This window comes from Hyla sarda, chromosome 11 (genome assembly GCF_029499605.1).
Source record: "Hyla sarda isolate aHylSar1 chromosome 11, aHylSar1.hap1, whole genome shotgun sequence".
In the NCBI taxonomy this organism is placed as follows: domain Eukaryota; kingdom Metazoa; phylum Chordata; class Amphibia; order Anura; family Hylidae; genus Hyla; species Hyla sarda.
In genome coordinates, this window is record NC_079199.1 from 99,520,768 (window position 1) to 99,545,188 (window position 24,421).

The 24,421-nt window shown below is 46.2% G+C and overlaps 1 protein-coding gene across 1 annotated transcript in view; it reads right to left on the reverse strand.

The window, feature by feature from the left end:
• Positions 1-307: 307 nt before the first annotated feature.
• The window catches only part of CRABP2 (cellular retinoic acid binding protein 2), a 35,070-nt gene continuing 10,956 nt past the window's right edge, over positions 308-24,421 (reverse strand). Inside the window, exons 2-4 of the mRNA XM_056545311.1 lie at positions 10,691-10,869; positions 3,794-3,910; positions 308-1,638 (exon numbers count right to left, since the gene is read on the reverse strand). Of these exons, the coding sequence (XP_056401286.1) occupies positions 1,588-1,638; positions 3,794-3,910; positions 10,691-10,869 (347 nt within the window). The 3' untranslated portion in view covers positions 308-1,587. The remainder of the gene's footprint in view (positions 1,639-3,793; positions 3,911-10,690; positions 10,870-24,421) is intronic.

Here is a 24,421-nt window from a genome sequence, read left to right on the forward strand (position 1 = left end):
TGCTCTCTGCTGACATCTCTGTCCATTTTAGGAACTGTCCAGAGCAGCATATGTTTACTATGGGGGATTTTCTCCTACTCTGTAATGTTCTTAAAATGGACAGAGATGTCAGCAGAGAGCACTGTGGTCATGATGTCAGCAGAGAGCTCTGTGTTCCCAAAAAAAAAAAGAATTTCCTCTGTAGTATTCAGCAGCTAATAAGTACTGGAAGGATTAAGATTTTTTTTTAATAGAAGTAATTTACAAATCTGTTTAACTTTCTGGCACCAGTTGATTTAAATTAAAAAAAAAAAAAAAAAAAGTTTTCCACCGGAGTACCCCTTTAAAGGAGTTCTGTGGTGAAAATAACTTATCCCCTATCCAAAGGATAGGGGATAAGTTATAGATCATAGGGGGTCCGAGTGCTGGGGCGCCCCGCGATCTCCTGAACCGAGCCCCGGCAGTCTGCTGGAAGGGGGCGTGCCAACTCCAGCACGGAGCGCAGGCTGACACGCCCCCTCCATATATCCCATAGAGATACATGGAGGGGGTGTGACCTGCGGGGTTCGGAAAGCTGCCTTCGGCAGACTGCCGGGGCCTCGTTCAGGAGATCACAGGGGGTCCCAGCGCTCCGACCCGCTGCGATCTATAACTTATCCCCTATCCAAAGGATAGGGTATACGATGTCTGATTGTGGGAGTCCCGCCACTGGGGACCCCCGCGTTCTCCCTGCTGCACCCAGTGTTCGTTTAGAGCATCGGGTGCAGCGCCGGAGGCTCGCGACGCCACGTCCAGCTCGTAACGTCACTGCCATGCCCCCTCAATGCAAGTCTATGGGAGGGGGCGTGACGCCGTCACGCCCCCTCCCATAGACTTGCATTGAGGGGGCATGGCCGTGACGTCACGAGCGGGGCACCATCGACGAGCTTTCGCCCCGCATCGCCAGTCATCCGGTGTTTGCCTTGAAAGCCATTACTTTTTCTTCTGACTATAAGATTCACTTTTCAAGGACACATTGGCCCACAGTCTGATTTTCCTCCATTTTTACATACGCTCAATTTGCGCACATTTTACTATCCAGTGCGAATTATAACCTAATAATACGGTAAAACGCCTTCGGGTATTATTTAGTACTGTTACTTACTACATATTCACATCTTTGTCTCTACCAAAAGCCTTCCCTGCGACACATTTTTTTTGGTTGGTAGCTCATCTTAAAACAATAGGCAAAACAAGATGGCTGTACATTCAAAATGGCCGACAGAGGTTTCCCCAAAAAAATAAAAGGGTGGGGGAGGGATTTGGAATGGTCCATCTAATCTATATATTATCAAACAATAGCTGACAATTCAACCATTGTCCACCCCCCCCATTGTCAATTCACAGTCCAGGTAACGCCTGGTGCCCACCCTTGGTATGGAGTTGAAGCCAATTCTACCGTCTTCCATTGGGTTAATAAAAGATGGCGGACGTTAGAGGACAGACGTTGGTATATCATTGAGTTGTTGTAAACGGGATACTCTCTGCTTCATAATAAGTGTTATATAGGGTTTCAGACTACTGGTCGGAGAAGGTTGCGCCTCAGGCCTCTTGGGCGGTCGGGTTGGTTTATTCTCTGATGTAAATCCGTGTACAGATGACGTCATCGGCGGTCATGGTCTGTAGAACAATGAAAGCAGGTTAATTTATGGTCGTCATGGATATTCCTATGTAATTTCGGAGTTAACTTATTGCCATTAATCATAGATCGTCAATAAAATGAACCAATGAATACTGGCCATGTAGAATTAAAATGGATCCGGCAGATGCAGTTAAAAAAGGCTTCCGGTTATTTGATAGTGTCAAGCATATTACAAAAGTAACACCAACGGGTTTCTGGCGCATTGGCACCATTAGTCATCAACCATGACTAAGGGTGCCTTGGCACCGGAAACCCGTCGGTGTTACGACTGTCTTGTAACTTTTGTAATATACTTTAAAAGGGGTACTCCACCCCTAGACATCATATCCCCTATCCAAAGGATCTCCCTGCTGCACCCGGCGTTCGTTTAGAGCGTTGGGTGCAGCGCCGGAGGCTCGTGATGTAACGGCAGCGTCCTGCTCGTGATGTCACAGCCACGCCCCCTCAATGCAAGTCTATGGGAGGGGGCTTGATAACTAAAGGTGCCCTTACACTTCCAATAAGTGTCAGCTATATGTTCGTTCTGACGGCTATCTCTTCCATTTCCTGCTGTATGCTCCAGAGGAAGTTGTGTAGTTCTTTCCAGTCTGACCACAGTGCTCTCTGTTGCCACCTCTGTCCGTGTCAGGAACTGTCCGGAGCAGGAAAGGTTCACTATGGATATTTGCGCCTCCTCTGGACAGTTCCTGACACGGACAGAGGTGGCAACAGAGAGCACTGTGGTCAGAATGGAAAGAACTACACAACTTCCTCTGGAGCATACAACAGCTAATAAGTACTGGAAGGATTAAGATATTTATAGGGAAGTAATTGACCAATCTTTAGAGCTTTCTGATACCTGTTGATTTGAAAATGTTTTTTTTCCCCCCTCCAGAGTACCCCTTTAATGTTTTGTGTTCCAGACTTTCATGTTTATGAGGTGGGTGGGGGTGGGGACGGGGTCGGTAAAGAGGAAAAATATCTACGTTATGGCCAATTTAACCTTTAGATTTTATCAACGTAATAGAACAGTGGTTTCAAACTGTGGCCCTCAAGATGTTGCAAAACTCCCAGCATGCCCGGACAGTCAAAAGCCTGTTTGCCTTTTCCAGAGGATCCACACTGTCCCTAAAAGGTAAATCAAGGCTTCCCTTTCATCTCCTCTTTTACCAGTATTCTCAAACTGTGGCCCTCCAGATGTTGCAAAATTTCAACTCCCAGTATGCCCGGACAGCCGTTGGCTGTCCGGGCATGCTGGGAGTTGAAGTTTTGCAACATCTAGACGGCCACAGTTTTAGACCACTGTAATAGAACATGGACAACTAAGCAGAAACGGAATTAAAAGCTAATGATAACAGATGAGATGAAAGGGAAGCCTTGATTTGCCTTTTAGGGACAGTGTAGATCCTCTGAAGAAGGCAGACAGGCTTTTGACTCTCCGGGCATGCCGGGAGTTGAAGTTTTGCAACATCTAGAGGGCCACAGTTTTAGACCACTGTAATAGAACATGGACAACTCAAAGCAAACAGAATTAAAAGCTAATAACAGATGAGATGAAAGGGAAGCCTTGATTTGCCTTTTAGGGACAGTGTAGATCCTCTGAAGAAGGCAGAAAGGCTTTTGACTCTCCGGGCATGCTGGGAGTTGAAATTTTGCAACATCTGGAGGGCCACAGTTTGAAACTACTGGTAACAGATGAGATAAAAGGGAAGCCTTGATTTGCCCTTTATGGACAGTGTAGATCCTCTGAAGAAGGCAAACAGGCTTTTGACTCTCCCGGCATGCCGGGAGTTGAAGTTTTGCAACATCTAGAGGGCCACAGTTTTGAGACTACTGGTAACAGATGAGATGAAAGGGAAGCCTTGATTTGCCTTTTAGGGACAGTGTAGATCCTCTGAAAAAGGCAGACAGGCTTTTCACTCTCCGGGCATGCTGGGAGTTGAAGTTTTGCAACATCTGGAGGGCCACAGTTTTAGACCACTGTAATAGAACATAGACACCTAAGAGCAAACAGAATTAAAAGCTAATGATAGCTGAGGTTAAAGGTCAATAATCCCCTAATATATACACACAACATGATGATAACAATGCGTCTGATAAGGATCAGCTCATGTCCACTCTCTCTGGACATAATAGAGGTCTGCTTTTTCTTACCAGGATAAGTTCTCCATCGTTGGTCAGTTCTCTTGACCAGGACGTCTTGGGTCCGTCCCCCTTGAGAAGCTTTTGTTCGCACACCATTTTGTTCTCACTTTCCCATTTGGCCAGGCTCTGAGGAAAGGCAAAGATAAAAGGAGGAGACACTTAATGACATGACAAACAGGCCCTCCAGACGGGAGAACCATCACCGTCATCCATCATGTGCAGGAGACGGACGCCCAACCTGGTGGAAGTTCATCCTTGAGAAATTTAACACACTCAATTGACTCTTGTCTTCCACATTTCCCTGATTCATCAATGTCGTGACTGTGGAAAGTGAATGGGGGCAGTCATTACCGATCGCTGATGGATCCTTTAAGAGTCCGCACAGAGTAGGGTCTAGGAATTTTAAGTTTTTGTTGCTTGAATGTTTCGGCAGATGCCGATTCTCCCACAACAATGCATGTCCAGCGTGGTCGCATTGGCATGTACTGAGTGTAGGTGTAGGACTAGATATTGGCTGCCCAAATACTTGTCCCACCTAAGATGTTGGGCAGGGGTCTTATGTATGGGCAGCATCTTGGACCTTCAACCTCAGATATGTGAGTACAGTGATCTCTCAACTTACAATGGCCTCATCATACAATATTTTCGGTCTTTTCTGGACCATTGTAACTAGGAACATTGAAACCAGACTCATCATACAATGTACAGACAGTCCAGATCAGTGAATGGCTGAAAGAACTGACCAATCAGAATGGGTATTCACTGGTAAAACTCCTGTATTACTGAAGTGTATGCACTGACTGGTGTCTGGTAGCGCCCCCTACAGTACAGGGAGGTATTACATGTTCTGTACTCTTTACCTGTATTACTGAAGTGTATGCACTGACTGGTGTCTGGTAGCGCCCCCTACAGTACAGGGAGGTATTACATGTTCTGTACTCTTTACCTGTATTACTGAAGTGTATGCACTGACTGGTGTCTGGTAGCGCCCCCTACAGTACAGGGAGGTATTACATTTTCTGTACTCTTTACCTGTATTACTGAAGTGTATGCACTGACTGGTGTCTGGTAGCGTCCCCTACAGTACAGGGAGGTATTACATGTTCTGTACTCTTTACCTGTATTACTGAAGTGCATGCACTGACTGGTGTCTGGTAGTACCCCCTACAGTACAGGGAGGTATTACATGTTCTGTACTCTTTACCTGTATTACTGAAGTGTATGCACTGACTGGTGTCTGGTAGCGCCCCCTACAGTACAGGGAGGTATTACATGTTCTGTACTCTTTACCTGTATTACTGAAGTGCATGCACTGACTGGTGTCTTGTAGCGCCCCCTACAGTACAGGGAGGTATTACATGTTCTGTACTCTTTACCTGTATTACTGAAGTGTATGCACTGACTGGTGTCTGGTAGCGCCCCCTACAGTACAGGGAGGTATTACATGTTCTGTACTCTTTACCTGTATTACTGAAGTGCATGCACTGACTGGTGTCTTGTAGCGCCCCCTACAGTACAGGGAGGTATTACATGTTCTGTACTCTTTACCTGTATTACTGAAGTGTATGCACTGACTGGTGTCTGGTAGCGCCCCCTACAGTACAGGGAGGTAATAAATGTTCTGTACTACTCTTTACTTGTGCCAGGGATAGCTGCTCGAGGCGGGGGGCGGCTCCATGTTACTTTTTTAGGACATTGTGTGTATTGTACAGACATTGTGTGTATTGTATTGTACCCTGAAGAAACTCCTGTCCTCTCCAAAGTATAGGGGATAAGATGTCTGATCGCGGCGGTCCCGGAACAGCGCCAGAGTCTTGTGACATCACGGGTCATGCCCCGCTCGTGACATCACGGCCGCGCCCCCTCAATGCGAGTTTATGGGAGGGGGCGTGACGGCCGTCACGCCCCCCTCCCATAAACTCGCATTGAGGGGGCGCGGGCCGTGATGTCACGAGCCTCCACCCCGCATAGCCAGTCATCCGCCACGGAGCGAAGTTGCGGGACGACCCCCGCGATCAGAAATCTTATCCACCCTACAATCCACTTATGACGCCATGATGGACCACCAAAAACTAGATTTCTGTGTCAGCCAGAATGCAATGTATGACACCCTGACCTCCATTTACGTCCCTCAGGCTTCGGCCCTTCATATAAAGAACAGAAGATACATGCGTCTATATTATTAAGCCAGAGGAAGAACAAAGGAGAATTTCAAGAGGAGTCACTGAAGCGAGCGGCGGGAGTCGTATATCAGATAATGAGTTCAGAATCATGTACGACTGGAAGAAACAGTGTGTGCGACCCATTCCAAGACTTGTCATGCTTGAAGGAGACCGTCTGAAGCCTTTGTTCAAGGTGGCACCATGCCATGCGTTGTCCGCCTCTCTTTATTATAAGGTAATGACTTCTGACAAGGAATATTCCTGCTATTTCATAATAGGTGTTAAAGGGGTACTCTGCCCCTAGACATCTTATCCCCTTTCCAAAGGATAGGGGATAATGTGGTACGGGGTGTGAGATGCAGGGCAGATGGAATTTCCCTAGGGGCAGATGGCAGTAAGCCCTTGTATTCGTGACGCCAGGGCATGGTTTATCCTCAATACCACCCGAAGGTATAGCGCTGGATCCTGGGCTAGGCACGATGGCAAATAATGACTCTGACACCAAGTTACGGACAACGGTAGCTTTACTGAGGGTAGACAGATGGTAAAGTCTATACAGTTCAGGACCAGGACCACGGAGGTGACCAGTGACTCAGAGACCTTAAGGGTTTGCTGGGACTTGTAGGAGATGGGGTCAATTTAATGCAGACCACGTTGACTTGACAAATGATGACTGTGACTTTACTTGACTGATGACTGACAATACTGAGATTGTGGTTACTTGTAGCTGCGGACGGGACTTGAGGCCTCCTATGACTCTGGACTCTCTAGGACTCGACTTGACCTCAGAAGGAAGCAAGAGAGTGAGCTAGCTCCTCCCAGGGCTTATATGGGGGAGACCATAGGCCACCCTTGGGTCATCTGGTCACTGGCCAAGGGGACACTGCAGGAGGCTGCCTGACAGGACAGGGTAACACCTCCCGTACTGGGCCACCACAATAAGGTGTTTTGATCGCGGGGGTCCCGACGCTGGGGACCCCCTTGATCTCGGCTGCGGCACCCCGGACATTTGTTCCGTGCTGGCTGACTGGCGATGCTGGGTGGATGCTCATGACGTCGCTTGTGCTGTCATGGCCACGCCCCCTCAATGCAAGTTTATTGGAGGGGGCATGATGTCAGGAGTGGGGCGTGGCCATGATGTCATGAGCCTCCGGCGCTGCACCTGATGCTCTAAACGAACGTCGGGTGCAGCATGGAGATCGCAGGGGTCCCAGCAGGGGGACCCCCGCCATCAGACCTCTTAACCCCTATTCTTTGGATAGGGAATAAGATGTCTAGGGGCAGAGTACCCCTTTAAGGCATCTCCTGATGCTCCACCTACAGGAGTGAGGGTCCCGAGAGAACATGAATTTGTAAAGTGCGCACATTCTCACATTTTTTTATCCTTAAAGGGGTACTCCTGTGAAAAACATATTTTTTTTATATCAACTGGCTCCAGAACGTTAAACAGATCTGTAAATTACTTCTATTGAAAAATCTTACTCCTTCCAGTACTTAATAGCTGCTGTATGCTCCAAAGGAAGTCGTGTAGTTCTTTTCTGTCTGACCACAGTGCAGGAGTAGGAGCAAATCCTCATAGCAAACCTCTCCTGCTCTGGACAGTTCCTGACATGGACAGAGGTGTCAGCAGAGGGCACTGTGATCAGACTGGAAAGAAATGTAAAAAGAAAAGAACTTCCTGTGGAGCATACAGCAGATGATAAGTACTGGAAGGATTAAGATTTTTTAATAGAAGTAATTTACAAATCTTTTTAACTTTCTGGCCCCAGTTCATGTTTTCCACCGGAGTACCCCTTTAAATCTAAAAAATAAAGAAACTTCTGCAATATAATTTTTTTTTTTTCTTCCCTCCACTTGTGAATGGAGTGTAAGTAAGAAGTGTTTGGCTTATGTAGGGATCGGGTAAGGTCTCACCTCGGTGCTGAATTTCTTTATGGCAAGGATTCAACATAACCTCACCTTACCCAACCGCAAATGGCTTGACAGAAAGCAATCCAGGAGAACTGCAATTTCCTCTCTGCTAAAATAGTTACTCAATGATCGCCTCTAAGTGCGGCCTAAAACCGTCCCGCACCGGCGGGGACACGGGGGGGGGGGGGGGGGGGGGGTGCGCGAAGATTCCAGTTTCCACCCTTTCAGAACTAGGACTCCTTATAACTTCCCATACAAGCCTCGCTGACTGCGGTGAGGACACGGGGCCATGTCGGGCTAATTGTGGAAATCGACACGCGATAAATAAATAGCTTTATGACTCATTACCCCGGACGGGGACGCCAAATGATTCCTTCCCGCTTGTCATTAGCCTTTAATGCGTTATTAGAAATCTCCCCGCACACCGTAAAACAGGAACGGATTTGGTCCGTGATTTAATGGCTTGCCAATGGCAGGGATAGGCGTCCTTAAAATAACTAGACCCCCCCCCCCCCCTTTTTTTTTCCAAAAACAATGAAAGCTGTGTTTTGGGGCACCTGTGAGTCGAAATCCAAAAATGGGGTTTTATGGGTATATTTTTTTTTTTTTTGACAAAAATAAATGATAGTATTAAATCGCGTATGGTCTGCAGTAAAATAACTTGTCTCAGGCGGCGATGGTAACGTTCATGTTTTGGATTTCTATCCACCGCCGGGAACCTGGAGTGGAGGCAGGAAGGGAGAGAGAGGTGCGAGATGTTGCGGGGATGGCGGGGGAAACGGCAGAAGTCACATGACCATGAATGGCACCTTGTTATGGCGGCCACACACACATATGTTGGGGAATGATGTGCGGCGGGCACGAGTTATAGGGTATCTGTGACTGGTAGTGTTGTGGGGGCACTCTTACTGACAATTCTTCTTCTCCGTTATGGGGCACATTGGCGTTGTTATGCAGTATGTGCCAATGCTGTTAAGGGGGCGCTATGCTTTGCTGTGTTAAGGAGCTCTGTGGCTAGGGTTGCCACCTGGTATTTTGGCCACCCTGCCGGTATTTTTATATCAATAGGCTGGAATTTATCCAACCAATCCTCCAACTCCCGGAATGTTGCACCATATACTATACTAGTGTTTCCCAACCAGTGCGCCTCCAGCTGTTGCAAAACTACAACTCCCAGCATGCCCGGACAGCCGTTGGCTGTCCGGGCATGCTGGAAGTTGTAGTTTTGCAACAGCTGGAGGCACCTCTGATTGGAAAACACTGACCTATACTATATACCACTATATAGTCCAACATGCAGGGAGTTGTAGTTTTGCAACAGCTGGAGGCACCCCTGGTTGGGAAACACTGACCTATACTGTATACCACTATATAGTCCAACATGCTGGGACTTGTAGTTTTGCAACAGCTGGAGGCACCCCTGGTTGGAAAACACTGACCTATACTATATACTACTATATAGCCCAACATGCTGGGAGTTGTAGTTTTGCAACAGCTGGAGGCACCCATGGTTGGGAAACACTGACCTATACTATATACTACTATATAGTCCAACATGCTGGGAGTTGTAGTTATGCAACAGCTGGAGGCACCCCTGGTTGGGAAACTCTGACCTATACTATATACTACTATATAGTCCAACATGCTGGGAGTTGTAGTTTTGCAACAGCTGGAGGCGCCCCTGGTTGGGAAACACTGACCTATACTATATACTACTATATAGTCCAACATGCTGGGAGTTGTAGTTATGCAACAGCTGGAGGCACCCCTGGTTGGGAAACTCTGACCTATACTATATACTACTATATAGTCCAACATGCTGGGAATTGTAGTTTTGCAACAGCTGGAGGCGCCCCTGGTTGGGAAACACTGACCTATACTATATACTACTATATAGTCCAACATGCTAGGAGTTGTAGTTTTGTAACAGCTGGAGGCACTTCTGGTTGGGAAACACTGATCTATACTATATACTACTATATAGCCCAACATGCTGGGAGTTGTAGTTTTCATTTGGGGCAGCTGCTGAGCCTCAGACTGTATCAGGGCATGCTGGGAGTTGTAGTTAGTAACTTAGTGCAAAAAAAAAAAAGTGATCAAAAAGTCACATCAAAACACAAATGGTCGTGTTAAAAACTAAAGATCCGCGCGCAAAAAATGACCCTCATACAGGCCCCGTATAAGGAGAAATAAAAAAGTTATAGGGGTCAGAATAGGACAAAATTTCCTCACATATGTGTATCCTGTGATGTCACGCATATATAATTAATTATGCAAAGTAGCACGGAAGGTGGCGACCCTACCTGTGACATTGTTATAAGACACTCTGGTAGGTTCTGTTATGGAGGTGTTGTGGGGACTATGTGGCGCCAGTGTTTCGGGGCCTAGTGCTCTGCGGGTGTCATTGTTATGGCCACTATGGCGCCAGTGTGCATTATGAATGGCAATGTCATAGTGGCACTGTGGTTTGAGTTATTATAGGGGTGCTGTAGGCACAATGGGTTACACTGTTGTGAGGGCAGAGAGGATGTCCGAGCGTATTAAAGGGGTACTCCGGTGGAAAACTTTTTTTTTTTTATATATATATTTTTTTAAATCAACTGGTGCCAGAAAGTTAAACAGATTTGTAAATTACTTCTATTAAAATATCTTAATCCTTCCAGTACTTATTAGCAGCTGTATGCTGTAGAGGAAATTCTTTTCATTTTGAATTTCTTTTTTGTCTTGCTTCGGTAAAGGCCAAGAAGGATACTTCACCTGTAACCCAAATGGTGACTATGCCACCAGTTTCATCGGCACCACCGAAATATTTTTGAGAAGAGAAGCTAGTTACCTTGCAGGGACGCCCATCAACTGTCTGCTCCTCAAACTCCTCTCCGATTTTGAAGTTGATCTCGGTGGTGCGGACAGTCGTGGAGGTCTTGATATAGAAGGACTCGTCTTCCTGCTTTATCTCCACCGCAGGTTTCGAGGCTGCGGCCACCGCTATTTTTCTTAGCATGACGTTAACACCTGTGGAAAACAGGAAAAAATAATTACATTTTTTTATTTAAAAAAATTATAAATGACGTGACCGGCTTATAAATTTATAATTTTTTTTTTTTTTGCTTTCGTGGCAGGAAATCTGTGTTATCAAATAGTGCTCTACAAAGGTCAGCCAGTGTCAGCTGATCTGTCAGCCGGCGGAGGAGACAGAATCCAGACGCTCTTCCTCAGGACGGCTAATTTTATCCCCATTTGTCATAGGAACATCTGTCAACGTTATGGGGGAATCCTATACCACCGATACATGACAGATGGATTCCTGCGATGTCCCCGCACCTGTGGCCCATTTAGGGTTGCCAGCTTTCTTGCAAAAAAAAAAACATACCGGCCATGCTAATTTGCATAACTAATTATATATGCGTGACATCACAGGATGGACATATACAGGGGAAATTTGTCCAATTCTGACCCCTATAAAAATTAACAGGTTTCATAAAATTTATTAAAAATAAATGTTTAACTCCTAACTTCTAAGTGCCAATCTGAGAGCCAGAGACATGGAGCACTCCTACACCACTTCATAGACTCCTTCTATGTCCAAAGACGTCAACGCATCATATCAGCTTTAGTGTACGGCTTCTGGTTTTATAGAAAGGCCCATAGAACTGGGGCAAGGATTTTTGCCACCCTAGACAAAAGCTAATTTTGCTGCCCCCATGACTCTGCCCATTGATCCGCCCTTTGACACGTCCCACTTTACTACGGGGGTGACACACTGTAACAAACCTCCTCCTCATGTAATCACCTTACTACTCGGGTGACACTGTAACAAACCTCCTCCTCATGTAATCTCCTTACTACTGGGGTGACACACTGTAACAAACCTCCTCATCATGTAATCTCCTTACTACTGGGGTGACACACTGTAACAAACCCCCTCCTCATGTAATCTCCTTACTACTGGGGTGACACACTGTAACAAACCTCCTCCTCATGTAATCACCTTACTACTGGGGTGACACTGTAACAAACCTCCTCCTCTTGTTATCTCCATACTACTGGGGTGACACACTGTAACAAACCTCCTCCTCATGTAATCTCCTTACTACTGGGGTGACACACTGTAACAAACCCCCTCCTCATGTAATCTCCTTACTACTGGGGTGACACACTGTAACAAACCTCCTCATCATGTAACCTCCTTACTACTGGGGTGACACACTGTAACAAACCTCCTCCTCCTCATGTAATCTCCTTACTACTGGGGTAACACACTGTAACAAACCTCCTCCTCATGTAATCTCCTTACTACTGGGGTGACACACTGTAACAAACCTCCTCCTCCTCATGTAATCTCCTTACTACTGGGGTAACACACTGTAACAAACCTCCTCCTCATGTAATCTCCTTACTACTGGGGTGACACACTGTAACAAACCCCCTCCTCATGTAATCTCCTTGCTACTGGGGTGAAACACTGTAACAAACCCCCTCCTCGTGTAATCTCCTTACTACTGGGGTGACACACTGTAACAAACCCCCTCCTCATGTAATCTCCTTACTACTGGGTGACACACTGTAACAAACCTCCTCCTCATGTAATCTCCTTACTACTGGGTGACACACTGTAACAAACCTCCTCCTCATGTAATCTCCTTACTACTGGGGTGACACACTGTAACAAACCTCCTCATGTAATCACCTTACTACTGGGGTGACACACAGTAACAAACCCCCTCGTCATGTAATCTCCTTGCTACTGGGGTGAAACACTGTAACAAACCCCCTCCTCGTGTAATCTCCTTACTACTGGGGTGACACACTGTAACAAACCCCCTCCTCATGTAATCTCCTTACTACTGGGTGACACACTGTAACAAACCTCCTCCTCATGTAATCTCCTTACTACTGGGTGACACACTGTAACAAACCTCCTCCTCATGTAATCTCCTTACTACTGGGGTGACACACTGTAACAAACCTCCTCATGTAATCACCTTACTACTGGGGTGACACACAGTAAGAAACCTCCTCCTCATGTAATCTCCTTACTACTGGGGTGACACACAGTAACAAACCCCCTCCTCATGTAATCTCCTTACTACTGGAGTGACACACTGTAACAAATCTCCTCCTCATGTAATCTCCTTACTACTGGAGTGACACACTGTAACAAACGTCCTCCTCATGCTGCTGGCTGAGCGAGTAGTTTAGATGCTGATTGTCTAACTTTCTTGTGGCAGGAAGAGCGGCGCCCCCCCCCCCCCCCCCATCAAGAGGGCGCTCTAGGCCAATAGGCAGAGCCGGCCCTGGTAGCGCCCATGTGGTCTATATAACTTGAAATGCTGCTTAAATGGATGGAAAGTGAATATTTTTACGTGTCTTGTCTCAAAATATCTTACAACTTGTTTCCCAACCCTTGAGATCACAAGCTGAATATTTTTTTTACAAGAATAGCTGACACGCTTGGGTTACTGCATTGTTTCCTTGAGGCAATGTTATTTGCAAAAAGAACCTGGTCCTATGTTGGAGTGAAATGTCACGCTTGTCATTGATAAAATGCTTGTAATAAAGCTAAGCAAATTGCGGTGTTGTTTATGACTAATTCCAAATACTTCTAATATGGCCAAAGGAGATAAGTCACCATGTGTGGAAATACACGAAAACATGTAACATTCCTACATGACAGTGAAAAATCTTCACGGCAAGTCTACAAAAACAATAACCATCTGCGTCTACGACCTATATTTCTTTTGGAATTACCTTTATTTACAGTACTTGCCATCATTTTCTCAGTGGGGCGTGTCCCTCTCTTCTCCTCATTGTGATGACTCCACCCCCTCACTCTGCTCTGACTCACAGAGGGCCCTGGACCTGCCTGCAGCCCTGTCAATCACTCATGGTGTCCATGACGCATGGATGACCGCTGGACACTGCAGGACTGGTATATGTCCCAGGAGGCATGGGGACCCCTAGAGGCCAGTTTTTTGACTGTCTTTTTCAGTATGAAATACTGGAAATATTCTGATGAAAGCAATTACAAAACATATTGTTTTTGTATGCTTCATAACATAACAAAAGTTATTGCATCTGATTTAAGGGTCTGGAGTCCTGTTGGTACTTTTTGGATTTTCTGTTTTGTAGGAAAGAGAGGTAAACAGAAGTTTGCTATGGGGATTTGCTCCTACTCAAACAGGAAGTTCAAAAAGAAAAGAACTTCCTGTGGAGCATACAGAAGCTGATAAGTACTGGAAGGATTACGATCTTTAAATAGAAGTAATTTAAAAATCTGTTCAACTTTCTGGCACCAGTTGATTTAAAAAAAAATTCCAGTGGAGTACCCCTTTAAATAGGACTCTTATTACATCCCCCTCCCTATGTTTTTTTTTTTTTTTTTTACTCGCCCCCCCCCCCCCCCCACACTATGTTTTTTTGCCCTCCCTACCCTACCTATGTTCTCAGTTACCTCCTCCGGCTCCTTCCCTGGACCCTGTTGCGTGACCGAGCTCCTCTACCTCCTGGCTGTCACTCAGACCGGCCGGGAACCACGTGGTACAGGAGATTCAGTTTCCTGTTCCCGGCCGGACTGAAAGGAAGTGAGCACTCAGTGTACACTTCCTATCAGTCCGGCCGGGAACAGGAAACTGAAAATCCTGTTCCTGTACCGCGCGGTACCCAGCCGGACTGACAGCCAGGAGGTAGAGGAGCTCGGCCACGCTACAGGGAAGGGGAAGAACTCGGGAGGTGACCAGGAGTGCTGCAGCCGCCTGAGTGCTCTCTATAGAGCCCTATAGGAAGCACAACAAGCACCGGTGTGAGGTGAGATTTCCGAACCCATGCAAAAACCGAACCGCTCCTCCCCTTAGCCCTTTCGCTCCTCCCCTTCGCACTCCGAAGTTTTCCGAAGGCAGAGGGGAAGAGCGAAAGGGCTAAGGGGAGGAGCGGTTCGGTTTTTGCAGGGGTTCGGGAATCTCACACCGGCTCTGCTTGGGGCCCCGGGCCAGCTCAGGACCCCAAGCAATTGCTTGGTTTGCCTGTCCTTTAGCGACGGGCCTGTGTGCATACCAGCTTCTTCTAAGCCTTCCCTCCTCGCTATGACCTGGACGTGGATCCAGGAGGGAGGCGAATCCCATAATTACAGATAATTGGAGAATATTTTTATCTTCTTGGAAAAGAGACCATACTTGGAAATACACAATAACCCGATTGTGGAAGAGGAAGAACATGAACTGGAACAACATGACTGGAGAAATGTCATTAGCTAAGCATTGTAAGGGATGACCGGAGGGTCTTGTGAGGTCTTCACCCGCCAACGAGAAACAAGTTCAGGGCAAACATATGACTTCCCCGTATCAGGATGGAAGGTTACGTCTCTGTAAGAGAGACAAGTATGATCCAGCTCGGCACAGACAGAACTGTCTTGAATGAATAAAGAATAAAGGCCTTGTATGCCCCGGGGGCCTTGGCTGCCGATGGAGGTAACGCTGGCAGACACTGAGCCCAGGCCCCTCCCTGATCATATCAAAGCTCGCGTCTCATAGGTGGCCTATGATAACCTTCACATGATATCCTCGGGACCCTTATTATACAGTTTATCATTTCGAAATCATTTTTTTTTAATACCTTTTTATTATAATTTTTATTTTATTTTATTAAAACATTTAATTTTTATCTTGTTGCGAAAATTATTTTTAGGGCCAAAACCCTACCATCTTTACTATTTGCATTTGGGTCCCGAAACGACAAATGACAGAAACCATCAAAACCCCATAAGTGTTAAACTTCCTTATCCTTGGCTCCCATATGACTATGTAGAGTTAAAGGGGTACTCCAGTGGAAAACTTTTTATTTTATTTTTTTAAATCAACTGTTGCCAGAAAGTTAAACAGATTTGTAAATTACTTCTATTAAGAAATCTTGATCCTTTTTAGCAGAGGAAATTATTTTCTTTTTTGAATTTCTTTTTTTTTGTCTTGTCCACAGTGCTCTCTGCTGACACCTGATGCCCGTCTCAGGAACTGTCCAGAGCAAGAGAAAATCCTCATAGCAAACCCATGCTGCTCTGGACAGTTCCTGACACGGACAGAGGTGTCAGCAGAGAGCACTGTGGACAAGACAAAAAAAAAGAAATTCAAAAAGAAAAGAATTTCCTCTGTAGTATACAGCTGCTAATAAGTACTGGAAGGATAAAAAAATTTTTATTGGAGTAATTTACAAATCTGTTTAACTTTCTGGCACCAGTTCATTTAAAAAATAAAGTTTTCCACCGGAGTACCCTTTTAAGGAGCCCGGAAAATTAACTTATCCCCTATACACAAGATAGGTGATAACTAGCTGATCGCGGGGGGTGCAACCCCCCGCGATCAGCTAGTTATCTCCTATCTTGTGTATAGGGGATAAGTAAATATTTGCTGCCATTCTCCTTTAACCCATTGCTGTAACGGCAGACATTTTGGTTTTTGCCAATCTTTCCCAGAAGGTGATTTAAGATTGAGAAAGTCCTTGACAATTTGACAAATTTGGAGGGGACTCTCTTACTGGGACCTTTCTTACAATGGACTTGCTAAATTCCAGTTCTGATTTTAGACAGTGATATAGTGTTAGGTTCAAAGTAACTTATCTAGCCGAGGTGTTAAATAGTTTACAAATGAAGAGAATGGAGAAACTTGGAACAGGAGACGAGATGAAGCTTTGATCTTTCTATGGGCCGATAAAGCATAAGGCCGTAAAGTCTTAAGAAGATTTACACAATCCCCGAAGACAATGGAGAGAGCACTAAAAGTCCAGAGCTGTTTTCTGCTTGTGAATCAGAGTGTGCCCATCTAACAGCCATAAAATGACGGGCCGCTCTATTGGCCGGTCTATTGGCTTCCTTTTTTTTTGTTTTTCTTTGATGTATAAAATTAACTGCTCAATGTCCGAAAGGTGAAACTAAGGTTGAAGGAAGCAATTGAAATGGCTTGTTACGATTTCGAAAGGTCAAGGAAACAGGGTTTAATCTAATAGGGGTCGTAAGTGAATAAGTAAGTCCCCTTCCTTGTGGGGAGAATGGTGGCTTGACCCCTAATTGGGTCACCAAAATTGTCACGTGCCCTTTACAGGTTCACACATATTGCGGTATAAAGAATGAATGGGGTCATTCGACAACCATCAAGTCATCGGACTCCAACATTACGACTACTCCATTATTTTTGAATGTGGCACACAGGAAGCCATCTTGGATTATGGTTGGCTTAGCTATAATAGTCTTATAAGATGTGTTTGCCCTCCTGACCAAACGCACGCATGCTCAGCTGAACAGTTTGAAGAGGGGGGGGGGGGCATAGGCTTTGACATTCTTTCGGCATAATCTATTGGGGGGTAGAGTTCAGAGGCCCCCGATACATATTAGATGATCAGCCAATCGCATGGAAATCAAAGGATTGGGGCAACTTTTTTCTAATGTTTGATGGGGCGCCACTCTGAACGCTGCAAGAAAGTTAGTAGCAAGCTAGCATCCAAAGCCCCTGCTCACTCGAAGCACTCACCCAGCCAACACCACCTTTTCACCCCAGTTGTAGGGTAATTACATGAGGAGGAGGTTTGTTACAGTGTGCCACCCCAGTAGTAAGGAGATTAAATGAGAAGGAGGTTTGTTACAGTGTGTCACCCTAGTAGTAAGGAGAGTACATGATGAGGTTTGTTACAGTGTGTCACCCCAGTAGTAAGGAGATTACATGAGAAGGAGGTTTGTTACAGTGTGTCACCCCAGTAGTAAGGAGATTACATGAGGAGGAGGTTTGTTACAGTGTGTCACCCCAGTAGTAAGGAGATTACATGAGGAGGAGGTTTGTTACAGTGTGTCACCCCAGTAGTAAGGAGATTACATGAGGAGGAGGTTTGTTACAGTGTGTCACCCCAGTAGTAAGGAGATTACATGAGGAGGAGGTTTGTTACAGTGTGTCACCCCAGTAGTAAGGAGGTTACATGAGGAGGTTTGTTAGTGTGTCACCCCAGTAGTAAGGAGATTACATAAGTAGGAGGGGGTTTGTTACAGTGTGTCACCCTAGTAAGGTGATTACATGATGAGGAGGTTTTTTACAGTGTGTCACCCCAGTAGTAAGGAGATTACATGAGGAGGGGGTTTGTTACAGTGTGTCACTCCAGTAGTAAGGAGATTACATGAGGAGGGGGTTTGTTACAGTGTGTCACCCCAGTAGTAAGGAGATTACATGAGGAGGGGGTTTGTTACAGTGTGTCACTCCAGTAGTAAGGTGGGACGTGTCAAAGGGCAGAGCCATTGGCTTTTGCCTATGGTGGCAGAAGTCCTTGCACCAGCCCTACCTTTAGATAGCAATAGACTAGTAGATACTACTATTTAGATATACCTAACAAGACAGGTACCACTAGTCAGATTCTTTTAGTTTGTTAAAGTACCCCTATCCAATGAAAAGTCAACCTGGTCATGTGATTTGGCCAAGCGGGCAAGTGTTCTGAATAAAGAGTGGGGAAAAATGTCACTGCCAAACATGTTGGGAACAAAAGGATCAGACATGTTGAAATCCAATACACCCAACTGTTTGTGACACCTCCATATACATTGGCTGTTTGGCCAACCCCACCGAAATTGCCAAATTTAACCAACTTTATTCTATTGTGTTTGGCCTTAAATTAGACAACACTAGGGGGTTTAGGGCCTTTTTTATGGGCAGATAGTGGGCCAAATGATCATTTGTATGTTCCTGATCATTGTTCCGGTATAAACATACCCACAAAAGGGCAACAATAGAACACTCCTATGTGGGCATTATTCTCTATTATTTGTGGGCAGCACGTTCCCTCGTGTATTCGGGAGATGTTCTGCCAGCACTAGTGTTATGTGGTTTGTATGAACAATTGCACAAATGATTAAGTTAACAAACTCCTTCCGATCGCGGAAAAGTGAAAGTGAAAGTAAAAGTAAGCCATTGCTGACTGTATCCCCAAACCCTTTTGATATTACTAGTTGGTTAGATAATAGGTTGGCTACCATTTTGTAGCTACCCTTAGTTTTTAGGTACTGCTAGTTTTGGGCACAAATTGGTTAGATTTAGCTAGACGCCCCACATTCTAATTAGTTAGATACCCGCTTAGATACTGTTTGTTACTACAAAAGCTTTACCACCTGTATTATAGCTATTTAGATCAGCGGTCTCAAACTGTGGCCCTCCGGATGTTGCAAAACTTCAACTCCCAGCATGCCCGGACAGCCGTTGGCTGTCCGGGCATGCTGGGAGTTGAAGTTTTGCAACATCCGGAGGGCCACAGTTTGAGACTTCTGGTAAGATATGATTTACCTTTTAGGGACAGTGTGGATCCTCTGGAGGAGGCAGACAGGCTTTTGACTGTCTGGACATGCTGGGAGTTGAAGTTTTGCAACATCCGGAGGGCCACAGTTTGAGACTTCTGGTAAGATATGATTTACCTTTTAGGGACAGTGTGGATCCTCTGGAGAAGGCAGACAGGCTTTTGACTGTCTGGACATGGTGGGAGTTGAAGTTTTGCAACATCTGGAGGGCCACAGTTTGAGACTTCTGGTAAGAGATGAGATGAAAGGGAAGCCTTGATTTACTTTTAAGGGACAATGTGGATCCTCTGGAGAAGGCAGACTGGCTTTTGACTGTCTGGGCATGGTGGGAGTTGAAGTTTTGCAATATCTGGAGGGCCACAGTTTGAGACTTCTGGCATGAGATGAGATGAAAGGGAAGCCTTGATTTATCTTTAAGGGACAATGTGGATCCTCTGGAGAAGGGCCACAATTTGGGAACACTGATTTAGGTAGATACCTGGTTATACCCTGTTACTTCAATACTATTGGAAATGACTATTGAAATGGTCCTCAGGCCAACATATATATATATCTATATAAATCTGGAGAAAAACTTATGATGTTATTCCTAAAACGTCTGGGTCCCTGTAGTGCCCCCCCAATGTTAAGTCCTATTATGTCTTCCTGCAGTCAGTGAATGGGGTTTGGTCTATGGGGGGAACACTGGAATGATGATGTAGAATAAGTTCTGTGTTAGATTCGCAACGCAACCGTCTTCCCTCCAGCTGGCTCAGCCGTCCTGGAGGAGAGCCAAGATCCTGCCATCGACCTGGCCGTCCACCATCTCTCGAAACACGGAGAGCGTGGGGGGTGTAGAGGGACAACTCATGTCACTGCACCTGTTGTGTGCGGCCTGTACTAAATACTAGTGGGATTTAGCGCATTAACCCCATCGCCACCGACATGCAATTGGGATTAACCGCTAAATTCCGGAACGTTACAGAAAGAGAGCCTTCGCGCGGCGATGGCGAGGCCCAATTGGCCTTTGTCTCTTTAAATCCGGAAAATTGGAGATCCCGCATATGATAGTCTGACTGTAACTGGATATTAGATATCCACAATGTAGGACAGAAGACATAAGCCCCCCATTGTATTTGTAGCTTAAAAAATTATGGGGCACACTGGATATGTACATGTTATATATGGACAGACTGGTTTTCCCAGGTTCCTAATATTACAGGCAGGGACGTGCAAAGACATTTTGGGGGGCAGGGGTTAAAGGGGTACTCCGCTGCTAGACATCTTATCCCCTATCCAAAGGATACGGGATAAGATGTCTGATTGGGGGGGTCCCTCTGCTTGGTTTTTGTGGCAGTGGTCGGTCGTGACCTCACGGCCACACCCCTCGTGACGTTGCACCACACCCCCTCCATTCATGTCTATGGAAGGGGGCGTGTCGTTGACACGCCCCCTCCCATAGACATGAATGGAGGAGGAGTGGGGTGATGTCACGAGGGGGCTTGGCCGTAACGTTCAGAACGCTGGAGCACCGAAGTACCCCTTTAAGTAGAAAAAAAGGGCACCCTCGTTAAAAAAATGTTTGTTAAAACCTTAAATATGTTAACACAACAATATTCCTGAGGTAAGGGACCCCCGGCAGTCATGTCAGCTGAATGGGACCCCACAGAGGTCCCAATCAGTGAGGGTATTATAGGGTAGATGCGTTAAAAGGACAGGGGCTCAAGCCCCCTTTTGATTCTATGTGTGCATGTCCCTGATTACACGCAACAAATGCACTAACCAAAATGGGTGTTCGTCATCATCATCATTGTTATCAAAAAATGGCTCCTCCCTCCACCAGCACAGCAATCTCAGCACATGTCACAGAGCATGTCCATGATGCTCTCCCATAGAACCTAAAAGGATATCCCGTCTCAAGAAGTTATCCATTTTCATAGGATAGGGATTATTTTTTTAGAATGGGGCTTCACAATGCTGGGAAGCCCCATAGAGAATGCATGGAGTGCTGGCTGCATATGAACAGTTCATTTCAAGGACAGTTTTCTCCCCGTTTTCAAGATCGGTGGTGGGTCCCAGAGGTCGGATGGGGGGGTCCGACCTCTGGGACCCCCCACGATCTTGAAAATGGGGAGAAAACTGTCCTTGAAATGAAGTGTTCATGTGCAGCCAGCACTCCATGCATTCTCTATGGGGCTTCCCAGCATTGTGAAGCCCCATTCTAAAAAAAATATTTCTCCTCTTTTATTGTGACCAGTAAAGGTCTCAGCAGTGGGACCCCCACTGATAAACTTGTTATTGGGTATTTTATAGATAGGTGATAACTTCTTGAGGTGGGAATACCCCCTGTAAAAGGTTTATCCCAAGATTTTAACTTATTTCCTATGCATAGGATGGGTGATAAATTTATGATTGGCAGGGATAAGGTCACTGGGACCCCAGCGATCATGGGAATGGGGGTCTCTCATCTCCAGGGTGAAAGGGTCGGTGGGACTGCTGAATATAGCCAAGTGCCATTCACACTAGAGGACAAGGGACCCCCCAAGAATGCGATGCTTATTACCTGTCCTGTGGATAGGTAATAAGTTATAATCTTGGGACGACCCCTTTAACCATATTCACCTTCTCTATAAAGTAAAGAGAAGTAAAATATAACAGAATATAAAGAAATGTAAGTGCCTTCTATCTAATGACGTCCGTATCCTGGAGGAACAATGAGAGAGAACTATTATCTGTAATATGATCAAAGCTGAAGAAATGTTCCCTGGTGTTAATGACTAAATGCTCCTCTACAGAGAGTCCGGACACGCGACTTTAGGTTTCCGTATTGAATAGCCCCGGTGATATTTTATTCATCGCGCGATGAGGGACGGGCTGGCAGGATTTGGGGCCTCGAGGAACATGGAGATCTGTGACCTAAATCCATGGTCAACAAGTTCCAATAGCACTTTATTAGAATGTGTTACCTGCCCAAAAGCTTTAGGTTTTAGGTACAGTACTGGCTCCTCTCCCCATTACAGTACTGGCTCCTCTCCCCATTACAGTACTGGCTCCTCTCCCCATTACAGTACTGGCTCCTCTCCCCATTACAGTACTGACTCCTCTCTCCATTACAGTACTGACTCCTCTCCCCATTACAGTACTGACTCCTCTCCCCATTACAGTACTGGCTCCTCTCCCCATTACAGTACTGGCTCCTCTCCCCATTACAGTACTGGCTCCTCTCCCCATTACAGTACTGGCTCCTCCCCATTACAGTACTAGCACCTCTCCCCATTACAGTACTGGCTCCTCTCCCCATTATATTGGCTCCTCTCTCCATTACAGTACTGGCTCCTCTCCCCATTACAGTACTGGCTCCTCTCCCCATTACAGTACTAGCTCCTCTCCCCATTACAGTACTGGCTCCTCTCTCCATTACAGTACTGGCTCCTCTCACTATTACAGTACTGGCTCCTCTCCCCATTACAGTACTAGCTCCTCTCCCCATTACAGTACTGGCTCCTCTCCCCATTACAGTACTGACTCCTCCCCATTACAGTACTGGCTCCTCTCTCCATTACAGTACTGGCTCCTCTCTCCATTACAGTACTGGCTCCTCTCCCCATTACAGTACTGACTCCTCTCCCCATTACAGTACTGGCTCCTCTCCCCATTACAGTACTGGCTCCTCTCACTATTACAGTACTGGCTCCTCTCCCCATTACCGTACTAGCACCTCTCCCCATTACAGTACTGGCTCCTCTCCCCATTACAGTACTGACTTCTCTCCCCATTACAGTATTGGCACCTCTCCCCATTATATTGGCTCCTCTCCCCATTACAGTACTGGCTCCTCTCCCCATTACAGTACTGACTCCTCTCCCCATTACTTTACTAGCACCTCTCCCCATTACAGTACTGGCTCCTCTCTCCATAAAAGCATTGACTCCTCTCACTATTACAGTACTGGCTCCTCTCCCCATTATATTGGCTCCTCTCCCTAGTACAGTACTGGCTCCTCTCCCCATTATATTGGCTCCTCTCCCCATTACAGTACTGGCTCCTCTCCCCATTACAGTACTGACTCCTCTCCCCATTACTTTACTAGCACCTCTCCCCATTACAGTACTGGCTCCTCTCCCCATTACAGTACTGGCACCTCTCCCCATTACAGTACTGGCTCCTCTCCCCATTACCGTACTAGTACCTCTCCCCATTACAGAACTGGCTCCTCTCCCCATTACCGTACTAGCACCTCTCCCCATTACAGTACTGGCTCCTCTCCCCATTATATTGGCTCCTCTCCCCATTACAGTACTGGCTCCTCTCCCCATTATATTGGCTCCTCTCCCCATTACAGTACTGGCTCCTCTCCCCATTATATTGGCTCCTCTCCCCATTACAGTACTGGCTCCTCTCCCCATTACAGTACTGGCTCCTCTCCCCATTACAGTACTGGCACCTCTCCCCATTATATTGGCTCCTCTCCCCATTATATTGGCTCCTCTCCCCATTACAGTACTGGCTCCTCTCCCCATTACAGTACTGGCTCCTCTCCCCATTACAGTACTGGCACCTCTCCCCATTATATTGGCTCCTCTCCCCATTACAGTATTGGCTCCTCTCCCCATTACAGTACTGGCTCCTCTCCCCATTACAGTACTAGCACCTCTCCCCATTACAGTACTGGCTCCTCTCCCCATTATATTGGCTCCTCTCCCCATTACAGTACTGACTCCTCTCCCCATTACAGTACTGGCTCCTCTCCCCATTATATTGGCTCCTCTCCCCATTACAGTACTGGCTCCTCTCCCCATTATATTGGCTCCTCTCCCCATTACAGTACTGACTCCTCTCCCCATTACAGTACTGGCTCCTCTCCCCATTATATTGGCTCCTCTCCCCATTACAGTACTGACTTCTCTCCCCATTACAGTACTGGCACCTCTCCCCATTATATTGGCTCCTCTCCCCATTATATTGGCTCCTCTCCCCATTACAGTACTGGCTCCTCTCCCCATTATATTGGCTCCTCTCCCCATTACAGTACTGGCTCCTCTCCCCATTATATTGGCTCCTCTCCCCATTACAGTACTGGCTCCTCTCCCCATTACAGTACTGGCTCCTCTCCCCATTATATTGGCTCCTCTCCCCATTACAGTACTGGCTCCTCTCCCCATTATATTGGCTCCTCTCCCCATTACAGTACTGACTTCTCTCCCCATTACAGTACTGGCACCTCTCCCCATTATATTGGCTCCTCTCCCCATTATATTGGCTCCTCTCCCCATT